Source organism: Rhinopithecus bieti, unplaced genomic scaffold (assembly GCF_001698545.2).
Source record: "Rhinopithecus bieti isolate Rb0 unplaced genomic scaffold, ASM169854v2 scaffold_31072, whole genome shotgun sequence".
Lineage (NCBI taxonomy): Eukaryota > Metazoa > Chordata > Mammalia > Primates > Cercopithecidae > Rhinopithecus > Rhinopithecus bieti.
In genome coordinates, this window is record NW_016813477.1 from 91116 (window position 1) to 103440 (window position 12325).

The window sequence follows — 12325 nt, forward strand, 5'->3', positions numbered from 1 at the left end:
CACCAGCCAACAGCAGTGGGTTGGTCAGTCTGAGATGGGGCCGAGTTCCCGGGGGAGGGGTGGCTGCCATCTTTGTGGTTTGGTCAACTCAGCCACTCCAGCCTGATGGCTATACAGGCAGTCTGGATCAGGAAGGGTTCCCACCAATGCAGCACACCTGCTGTATCAAAAAGCAGCCAGACTGCTTCTTTGTACAGGTCCCTGATCTCATTCCTCCTGACTGGGTAAGACCTCAGAATGGGGGCCTCCAGTCACCTCCTACAGGTGCATGTGGGCCAGCAATAGGTCAATAACCCCCTGGGACAGAACTTCCAGAAGAAGGAGCTGGCTTCCATCTTTGCTGTTTTGCAGACTTCACTGGTGATACCTCCATGTATGGGAAAAACTGAGGCAACTGGGGTCCGGAGGGGAGCCCCAGCAAACCACACCAGCCCCATGGTAGAGTGGCCTAACTCTAAAAGAAAACAAACAGAAAACAACAAAAACAACATCAACAGAAAAGACTCCACAAAAACCTCATTCAAAGGTCAGCATCCTCAAAGATCAAAGGTAGATAAGACCACAAAAGTGAGAAATAATGCAAAAATGTTGAAAACTCAAAAAGCCAGAATGCCTCTTCTCCTCCAAATGATTGTGATACCTCTCTAGCAAGGGCACAGAACTGGGCTGAGGCTGAGATGGCTGAAATGACAGAAGTAGGCTTCAGAAGGTGGGTAATTACAAACTTCGCTGAGCTAAAGAAACATGTTGTAACCCAATGTAAAGAAGCTAAGAATCATGATAAAACAATACAGGAGCTAACAGCCAGTTTAGAGAAGAACATAACCAACCTGATGGAGCTGAAAAACACAACATGAGAACTTCACAATGCAATCAAAAGTATCAATAGCAGCACCGACCAAGCAGAGGAAAGAACCTCAGAGCTTGAAGACTATCTTTCTGACATAAGACAGGCAGACAAGAATAGAGAAAAAAGAACAAAAAACAAATGAACAAAACCTCTGAGAAATATGGGATTATTTAAAGAGACTGAACCTAGAACTGACTGGGATAGCCGAAAAATACCAGAGAATAGAACCAAGTTGGAAAACATACTTCAGGATATCATCCAGGAGAACTTCCCTAACCTAGCAAGACAGGCCAACATTTAAGTTCAGGAAATCCAGAGAACCCTAGTATAATACTCCATGAGAAGATCAACCCCAAGACAAAAAATCATCAGATTCTCCAAGGTCTAAATTAAAGAAAAAATGTTAAGGGCAGCCAGAGAGAAAGGCCAGGTCACATACAAAGGGAAGCCCAACAGACTAACAGTAGTCTCAGAGGAAACCCTACAAGCCAGAAGAGATTGGGGGCTGATATTCAACACTCTTAAAGAAAAGAATTCCAACCCAGAATTTCATATCCAGTCAAACTAAGCTTTATAAGTGAAGGACAAATAAGATCCCTTTCAGACAATCAAATGCTGAGGATATGTGTCACCACCAGACCTGCTTTGCAAGAGCTCCTGAAGGAAACACTAAATATGAAAGGGAAAAACCATTACCAGCCACTACAAAAACACACGGAAGTACACAGACCAGTAACACTATGAAGCAACCACATAAACAAGTCTGCAAAATAATCAGGTAGCATCATGATGACAGAATCAAATTCACACATAAAAATACCTAACCTTAAAAGTAACCTTAAACATAAATGGGGTAAATGCTCCAATTAAAAGGCACAGAATGGCAAACTGGATAAAGAGCCAAGACCCATGGGTATGCTGTCTTCAAGAGACCCATCTCACATGCAAAGTCACACATAGGCTCAAAAGAAAGGGAAGGAGGAAAATTTACCAAGCAAATGGAAAACAGAAAAAGGCAGTGGTTGCAATCCTAGTTTCTGATGAAACACACTTTAAACCAATAAAGATCAAAGAAGGGCATTACACAGTGGTAAAGGGTTCAATTCAACAAAGAGAACTAATGATCCTAAATATATATGCACCTAATACAGGAGCACCCAGATTCATAAAACAAGTTCTTAGAGACCTACAAAGAGACTTAAACTCCCATACAATAATAGTGGGAGACTTAACATCCCACAGACAACATTAGACAGATTATCAAGACAGAAAATTAATAAAGATATTCAGGACCTGAACTCAGCTCTGGATCAAGTGGACCTGATAGATATCTACAGAACTCTCTACCCAAAAACAAGAAGAGAATATACATTCTTCTCATCACTACATGGCATTTACTCTAAAATTGACCACATAATTGGAAGTAAAACACTCTTAAGCAAATGTAAAAGAAGTAAAATCATAACAGTCTATCAGACCACAGCACAATCAAATTAGAACACAAGACTAAGACATTCACTCAGAACCACACAACTACATGGAAACTGAACAACCTGCTCTTGAATGACTCTTGGGTAAATAATGAAATTAAGGCAGAAATCAAGAAGTTCTTTGAAACTAATGAGAACAAAGAGACAATGTACCACAATCTCTGGGACACAGTTAAAACAGTGTTAAGAGGGAACTTCACAGCACTAAATGAACACATCAAAAAGTTAGAAAGATTTCAAGTTAACAACCTAACATCTCAATTTAAAAAATTAGAGAACCAAGAGCAAACAAACCCAAGCTAGCAGAAGACATGAAATAACTAATATCAGAGCAGAAGTGAAGCAGATAGAGACAGGAAAAACCCTCCAAAAAATCAGCAAATCAAAAAGCTGGTTCTTTCTAAAATCAATAAAACAGACTGCTAGCTAGATTAATAAAGAAGAAAAGAGACAAGAATAAAATAAATACAATAAAAAATGATACAAGGGAGCTCACCACTGACCCCACGGGAATACAAACTACCATCATAGAATACTATAAACGCCTCTATGCCAATAAACTGGAAAATCTAGAAGAAAGAGATAAATTCCTGGACACATACATACTCCTGAGACTGAACCAGAAAGAAGCTGAATCCCTGAATAGACCAATAACAAGTTCTGAAATTGAGGCAGTAATAAAGAGCCTACCAACCAAAAAAAGCCCAACCAGATGGATTTACAGCTGAATTCTACCAGAAGTACAAAGAGGAGCTGATACCCTTTCTTTTGAAACTATTGCAAACAACTGAAAAGGAGGGACTCCTCCATAACTCATTCTGTAAGATCAGCATCATCCTGATACCAAAGCCTGACAGAGATACAACAAAAAAAGAAAACTTCAGGCCAATATCCCTGATGAATATCAATGCAAAAATTCTCAATAAAATACGGGCAAACCAAATACAGCAGCACATCTAAAGGCTTGTCCACCACAATCAAGTTGGCTTCATCCCTGGGATGCAAGGATGGTTCAACATATGCAAATCAATAAATGTAATTCATCACATAAACAAATCTAAAGACAAAAATCACATGATTATCTCAATAGACGCAGAAAAGGCCTTCAATAAAGTTCAACATCTCTTCGTGTTATAAACTCCCAATAAACTAGGTGGTAAAGGAACATATCTCAAAATAATAAGAGCTATTTATGACAAACCCACAGCCAATATCATACTGAATGGGCAAAAGCAGGAAGCATTCCCCTTGAAAACTGTCACAAGACAAGGATATTCTCTCTCACCACTCTTATTCGACACAGGATTGGAAGTTCAGGCCCAGGAAATCAGGCCAGAGAAAAAAATGAAGAGTATTCAGGCTGGGTGGGTGCAGTGGCTCGTGCCTATAATCCAGCGCTTTGGGAGGCCAAGGTGGCAGATCACTTGAAGTCAGGAGTTTGAGACCTGCCTGGCCAATACTGTGAAATGTTATCTCTACTAAAAATACAAAAAACATTAGCGGAGTGTGGTGGCAGGCATCTGTAATCCCAGCTACTCCGGAGGCTGAGGCAGGAGAATCACTTGAACCCAGAAGGCAGAGGTTGCAGTGAGCTGAGATCATGCCGCTGCACTCCAACCTGGGTGGCAGAGTGAGCCTCCATCTCAAAAAAAATAAATAAAGCATATTCAAATAGGAAAAGAGGAAGTCAAATTATCTTTGTTTGTAGTTGACATGATCATACATCTAGAAAACCCACTATCTCAGTCCAAAAGCTTCTTAAACTGATAAGCAGCTTCAGTAAAGTATCAGGATATAAAATCAATGTGCAAAAATTGCTAGCATTCCTATATACCAACAACAGGAAAGCAGAGAGCCCAATCATGAATGAACTCACATTCACAATTGGTACAAAAAGAATAAAATACCTAGGAAAAGGCCAAGCATAGTAGCTCATGCCTGTATCTGCAGCACTTTGGGAGGCTGAGGCAGGCAGATGGATCACCTTGAGGTCTGGCGTTCAAGATCACCCTGCCCAACATGGTGAAACCCTGTCTCTAGTAAAAATACAAAAATTAGCCAGGCATTGTGGCACGTGCCTATAATTCCAGCTACTCAGGAGTCTCAGGCAGGAGAACTGCTTGAACCCAGGAGGCAGAGGTTGCAGTGAGCTGAAATTGTGCCACTGCACTCCGGCCTGGGTGACAGAGCAAGACTCCATCTCAAAAACATGAAATAATATAAAATAAAAAAAATACCTAGGAGTATAGCTAATAAGGGAAGTGAAGGACCTATTCAAAGAGAGCTACATATCACTGCTCAAAGAAATCAGAGAGGACATAAATAAATGGAAAAACATTCCATGCTCATGGATAGGAACAATCAATATCATGAAAATGGCCATACTGCCCAGAGAAAGTTACAGATTCAATGCTACTCCCATTATACTACCACTGACATTCTTCACACACTTACAAGAAATGATTTCAAAATTCATATGGAACCAAAAAAAGAGACCATATAGCCAAGACAATCCTAAGCAAAAAGAACAAAGTTGAGGCATCACACTACCTGACTTCAAACTATACTACAGGGCTACATTAGCCAAGACAGCATGGTACTGGTACAAGAACACACACAGAGAACAGTGGAACAGAATAGAGAACTGAGAAATAAGACCACACACCTACAACCATCTAATCTTCGACAAACCTGACAAAAACAAGCAATGAGGAAAAGACTCCTTATTTAACAAATGGTGCTGGAAGAACCAGCTAGCTATATGCAGAAAATTGAAACTGGGGCCCTTCCTAACACCTTCTACAAAAATTAACTCACGATGGATTAAAGATTTAAATGTAAAACCCTAAACCATAAAAACCCAGAAGAAAATTTAGGCAATACCATTCAGGGCATAGGCACAGACAAAAACACCAAAAGCAATTGCAACAAAAGCAAAAATTGACAAATGGGATCTAATAAACTAAAGAGTTTCTGCACAGCAAAAGAAACAACTATCACCATAGGAAACAGAATGGGAGAAAATTTTTGCAATCTATCCATCTGACAAAGGTCTAATATCCAGAGTCCACAAGGAACTTAAGCAAATTTATAAGAAAAAACAGCCCATTAAAAAGTGGGCAAAGGACATGAACAGACACTTCTCAAAAGAAGACGTACATGTGGCCAACAAACATGAAAAAAAGCTCAACATCACTGATCATTACTGAAATGCAATTCAAAACCACAATGAGATACCATCTCATGCCAGTCAGAATGGTTATTATTAAAAATTCAAAAAACAATATGCTGGTGCAGTTGCGGAGAAAAAGGAACACTTTTACACTACTGGTGGGAGTGTAAATTAATTCAACCACTGTGGGAGACAGCAGGGTGATTCCTCAAAGATCTACAGGCAAAAACATCATTTCTGGGTAAATACCCAAAGGAATATAAATCATTATATTATAAAGACACGTACACTTGTATGTTCAGTGCATTCACAATAGCAAAGACATGCCCATCAATGATAGGCTAGATAAAGAAAATATGGTACATATACACCATGGGATACTATGCAGCCATAAAAAGGAATTAGATCATGTCCTTTGCAGGGACATGGATGGAGTTGGAAGCCATTATCCTCAGCAAACTAATGCAGGAACAAAAAACCAAACACTGCATGTTCTTACTTATAAGTGGGAGCTGAATGATGAGAACATATGGACACAGAGAGGGGAACACCACACACTGGGGCCTGCTGGGGGTGTGTGGTAGTGGGGAGGGAGAACATCAGGAAGAATAGCTAATGGACACTGGCCTTGATAGATACATGATGGCATGATCTGTGCAGCAAACCACCATGGCACATGTTTACCTATGCAACAAACCTGCACATCTTGCACATGTATCCCTGAACTTAAAATAAAAGTTGAAGGAAAAAACTGCATTATGCCACTTGTGTGATACACTATTTTGCAGTCATTAATATAAAATACTAAAAATATTTTTGATATCTCTGTAATGAAAATAACAAAATATAAAATAACAGTTTGGGTGACATAATTTAAAATACATAAACATGTAGAAAAAATATAACATTAAAAAGTGTTAGCATGAGAAAAGTGAGATTATAGGTGGCTATCATTATTTCTTTTACAATTACCTTTATTTATGTTAAACTATCATTTAAATTCAAGTGGAAAAGAAAAATTTCTTCCCAACAGCAAGATTAATAAAAAATGCACAAATCAACATCGAGTTACCTTATAAATTTCAAAACAGTAGTATAACTTAGTATTTCCTAATTAGTCTTAGTATATCAAAATAGAGTTGCTGCTATATAAATTTTATAATTTCATCATTTGGTTTAGTAAAAAAAAAAAAAAAAATTCATTTCAAATAGATTTTTATTTCCTTCGTAATACATTTACCTCTAAAGGACGAAGGTTCCTGAAGAGCATTACTTGCCAATCTAGCTGGTCCACAGAATACCAATATAGTGACAGGTGTCACTGCTGAACAACATCTAATATTAGCTATTCTATGGGCTCTGGTCATTTCATCATAAATAAGCCAATCTGTGGGCAGTGCCTTAATTGCTGCAGCTTGGCCATTGGCTGGAGGAATCTATTAAGAAAATAAAATTTAAAAAATTGTTAATTGTGTTTATCACCTAGTTTACTGGAAATACTTTTAAAATGTAAAAAGTCTCTCAGTGAAATAGATGATGTATATTAGTACCTAAGCAAAAATTAAAACAAGTCATTGCTCATGTAGTTTGTACAAAAATACTCATTACTTAACACATTACCTTTTCCAACTCTAAGATATTTAAGTTTTGTTCCAATATTATATATATACACACACATATATATACACACACACATATATATATACACGCACACATACATATATATAAAACTTACTAATTTCTTTTCTTTTCTTTTTTTTTTTTTGTTTGAGACGGAGTCTCGCTCTGTCACCCGGGCTGGAGTGCAGTGGCTGGATCTCAGCTCACTGCAAGCTCCGCCTCCCGGGTGTACGCCATTCTCCTGCCTCAGCCTCCCGAGTAGCTGGGACTACAGGCGCCAGCCACCTCGCCCGGCTAGCTTTTGTATTTTTTAGTAGAGACGGGGTTTCACCGTGTTAGCCAGGATGGTCTCGAACTCCTGACCTCGTGATCTGCCCGTCTCGGCCTCCCAAAGTGCTGGGATTACAGGCACTTTGAGCCACCGTGCCTGGCCAAAACTTACTAATTTCTTAAAGCAGGCAGGTATTTGGAGCATTTTCCATTGACAGTCAACTATCTAAATTAGTTTCACCTCAAAACCCAAGAGCATTCAAAATATTTTACCTTTTTATATTGAGGCTGACTGAGAACTGAAGCAGGATGAAATCGTACTTTTTTCTCCTTTGGCCCTGTCAACACTAGATTCTCTCTGTCCACATGGACTAAATTAGGATACATGCCTGCCACCAATGCAGCTTTAACGACAGCCCAATTCTCAGAGTTTGTGTTAACATCTCGAATGTCACCACCACCTCGTGCTCTAACAAAACCTAGAGAGAGGAAAAAAAAAAAAACACACCAACTTTTCTATTTGCAAAAGATATTTTGTGTATTTTTTCCAAAAGCTTGTACAACTCATGTAAATGTTGTGATATTCAAATTTCACAATAATTAATAGAATCTCCTCTGGAAATTGTTTAAAATATGAACCACTACCCCTGGTCCCACCAAAATAGATACAGAACCAACATTCTAGGGAAGTGTAGATCTGCTCAGGTTAGAGTAAGTATAAGAATCATTGGGGGCTTAAATTTTTTTAAATGCACATTCTTGCAATACAGTTCTTCATAATCTGTTGCCAGAACAAACTAAATTCATAGCTGCAAACCCAAACCATTCTTCTGATTGTTATTAACTACATTTTGGTTACGATAGATACTAATTCTGTAGATGAAGTCAAGTAAATATATGGTAATTTTTGCTTGAGTTTCAAAAGTCCTTCATATTTCCTCATGTTCAAGTCAACTCTTGAATCCTCTGGTTCATTCCTTATATTACTTTGGCACTTCAGCTAACCCATGAATCCAGGCTCCGGTACTTTTCTTCTGATTATCACATCAATTTTTTTTTTGCTACTCAAAAAAGCAGTTCTAAAAGGTAACAGCAATACTAGCATCCTCTTAAAAAAAAACAAAAACAAAACAAAAAAAAAAACAGCGACTTCAAGTATTACCAGTCATTTTGTGTTCCAAAATACGAAGAGCAGCATTCATATCAATTTTTTAAAATATATATTTCACAGAACTAAATAAGTATTCATTAATGGTGATAAAAGAAAATAACTATAAGATCGAAATTGATCTCTGCCAAGAAATATAAATTGTTCATTGCCAACAGTATCAAAAGGGCATAGATGTCGTCCCTAGGTTTCTCAAATACACCTCCTGCAATAGCCTTTTTTTCATCAACAAGCAAAAGTTGAAGACATATAGAAGTCTACATATGATGCATGAATATAAGATGTACAACATGATAATGTCATAAAAATAATAGATGGCATCTGTTAACATAAGAAATACTATAAAATATGGGCAGGGTACTCTCAGTAACTTAAATAGGCTCTTTGAGGGAAAACTTTACCTGATGCTCTAAGTTGACCAAGCAACTGCGTTCTCATGCCTATGATTATTTCCATAGTAGCCTGTGAAAGAAAATTCTTTTCACAAAAGGCTCGCTCCCACCCATCACTTCGTGCTTTTGCCAGGCCTACAAAAGAGAATAATTGCATAACAAGACACATTTACTAACCACTTCTTAGTGAGGCAACAAAGTTACTACAAATCACTATACGACTTCCTCAAGGTCAATTTGCCTTATTCTAATTATTCTATAAAATCTAAGACTTTATGAACAAATAATATTTATCATTAATTTACACTTAAATGCTACAAAAGCCATTGAGTTTATAAAATCTCAATGAGAATTAAGTGTCAAGTAGCCTAAATGACGAACAATGTAAAAATATTTGCCTTCTCAGATGCATCTGCTAATTTTATTCTACAAAAGTGTAGGAGGTTTTCAACTAAGGCTTCGTAACACTTATATCTAAGAATCGTGCCACTCTTGTCCTCCAAAAAATAATCTCTATGTCAACCTTGGAATCTACCTAAGAATGGAAAGTAGGATTTCTATAAATCATCTATATGCAGTATAAAAAGCTTTCCTTTGTGAATAGGTTCTTGCTTTGGAATATATATAACTAAAAGACTGAAGCAATAATTTATTCTCTCTGCTTTTGAAGGAGCTGGGAGAAAAGCAAAGAACAGACAGAAATTCTATTCTAAATCTCTTTCTACTTCTCACTCAACTAATCTACTATAATATACGGTATTTAATATACTAAATTAATAACAATGAGTCATACACTGATCAATAATACAAAAGAGCTTGTAATTATTTTTGAAAATCATATCTGTGTTGAAAAAATCTTTTATGTCTGAAAAAGAGGACTTCTGCATAAACAAAGTTAGATTTTTAAAAGATATGGCCAGGCATGGTGGCTCACACCTGTAATCCCAGCACTTTGGGAGGCAAAGGCTGGCAGATCACTTGAGGTCAGGAGTTTGAGACCAGCCTGGCCAACATGGTGAAATCCTCTCTCTACTAAAAATACAAAAATTAATGGCCAGGCGCGGTGGCTCAAGCCTGTAATCCCAGCACTTTGGGAGGCTGAGACAGGCGGATCACGATGTCAGGAGATCGAGACCATCCTGGCTAACACGATGAAACCTCGTCTCTACTAAGAAAATACAAAAAACTAGCCAGGCGAGATGGCGGGTGCCTGTAGTCCCAGCTACTTGGGAGGCTGAGGCAGGAGAATGGTGTGAACCCGGGAGGCGGAGCTTGCAGTAAGCTGAGATCTGGCCACTACACTCCAGCCTGGGCGACAGAGCGAGATTCTGTCTCAAAAACAAAACAAAACAAAACAAAAGAAAAATTAGCTAGGCATAGTGGTAGGTTCCTGTAATCCGAGCTACTTGGGAAGCTGAGGCAGGAGAATTGCTTGAACATGGGAGGCTGAGGTTGCAGTGAGCCGAGACTGTGCCACTGGACTCCAGCCTGGGTGACAGAGCGAGATTCTGTCTCAAAAAAAAAAAAAGTATAGACACAGCCTACATTCAAGATTTAAGGATAAATACAATGCCTATGTTTTCAAGAAATAACATATTCTTCCCCACATATCTGAAATTCTAAATTACATTTATCTTCCCCAGGACCCTATTTTCCCTATCTTTTCTTTTCCATTTGCCTCCTTCCTCAACTTCCCATTACCATCATCTTAAAGGTTTTTAAGTGACTTTTGTATTTTGCTTTACAAAATTAAGTTCTCAGCATAGTGTCTTGAGCACACAAGAAAGAACTCTAAGAAAAATTGGTAGACATTAAATTCAATATAATTTTCTTATAAGCTTTGTTCTATGTACTTTAAATAGTATACAGTATTTCTTAACTAAAATTTTAGAACATTGTTTGCCCAAGACATGATTTAAAGAAACCTGGTAATGGAAGCATAAATATAAATAAATATATATACAAATACACACATATATTCCTATAAGGAGAAAATGAGAAAAAAAGAGCAAAACTCTTTTAACATAGTAACAGCAAGAAGGTATTTTTCAGGACTATTAATGTGACTTCACAATGAAACAAAATTAATGCAATTTTAAAATTTATAAATTATTTTTAAAATTCCTACATTTGCCCCAGAAATGTGTTTAACCAGCAGCATTTTCAGAAATAAAATGACAGTAATAGTACCTGGAATGCTCTGAGAAGTGCCATATGGTCACTGAAAGCTCCTGCAGTAAAACGTTTCCTACAAAGCATAGCTGCACGTTTTTGAGAGGCCTGAGTAGGTAGCACAAAAGGATCTCGATAAGCTAGTGTGCAAGCAATTGTAAGGATGGGGTCCAGACACTTTAAAACAACAGCACACAGGACCATTTTACCAAGATGTGGTTCTACTGGCAAGTCAGCCAAATGATACCCAAGTTCAGTCAGATCTTCCCATGTATCCATTGCATCTATTGTCTAAGTAAAAGGAGACAGAACAGATTTTGACACGAGCAAACACTATGTTTAATCAAACCACATAATTAAAAACCCCTAAATAAGAGATAAGAATACAGATTTTGCTACATCTCATAAAAATATATTTTGTTTCTAATATACTATATAAAAGAACTATACCTAATGTTTTATACATGACGGTATTAAAGTACATGATCATTTAAGATAATTGTTTAAAAGTACAAAATCAGTTTATCTGGACACACATAGTAGGACAAAAAAATAATTATACAAAATTAGTTAAGACATATTTTCATTTAGTTTAAAATTTCAAGTAAAAACGTCAAGTAAAATAAAACTATGAAGACACCAACCTTAAGCATTTGTACAGCATTCCTTACAATTAAAGCTGGTGGAGGTTCAGGAGCTTTCATAAGAAAATCAGCAATGGGACAATTAACTGGGGCTAACAGCTTGGTATGTAAGCAAAGTTCCTATAAACCAAAATAGTAAATAATTTTTAAAAATTAAAAAGAATACTAACCTAAACATTTAAAGAAATCATGGGAACTATAGTTCCCAAACACAGACTAACAGAGTCTCTGACTAGAATGAACAGTAGAAGGAACAATGTCTTTCTATACTTTGCCCTAGATGCCAGAACCTTAATACTTTCCTCAATCAACTTATACAAAGATTGCCATTGCTCCCATTGGCAACATCTCCTCACACTGTTCTTATACATAACATTCATAGTCACTGTCCAAAAAAAAAAAAAATTTTCCCCTTTATACTTACTACATTCTAGAATATTTTATCTACTCAGCAAATATTTAAGTGCTTGCTAGGTGCAAGCACTTAAATATGCAAATTGGAGAAAAAGAAGGGGACAAAAAGAAGTGTCCATTCTCATTGAGTTTA

The 12325-nt window shown here is 37.3% G+C and overlaps 1 protein-coding gene across 1 annotated transcript in view; it reads right to left on the reverse strand.

Moving 5' to 3' along the window:
- The window catches only part of YTHDC2 (YTH N6-methyladenosine RNA binding protein C2), an 80922-nt gene that overhangs the window by 19778 nt on the left and 48819 nt on the right, over nucleotides 1-12325 (reverse strand). Inside the window, 6 exon segments of the mRNA XM_017848444.1 lie at nucleotides 6753-6948; nucleotides 7676-7881; nucleotides 8972-9085; nucleotides 9088-9097; nucleotides 11153-11425; nucleotides 11779-11898. Coding sequence (XP_017703933.1) covers nucleotides 6753-6948; nucleotides 7676-7881; nucleotides 8972-9085; nucleotides 9088-9097; nucleotides 11153-11425; nucleotides 11779-11898 — 919 coding nt within the window.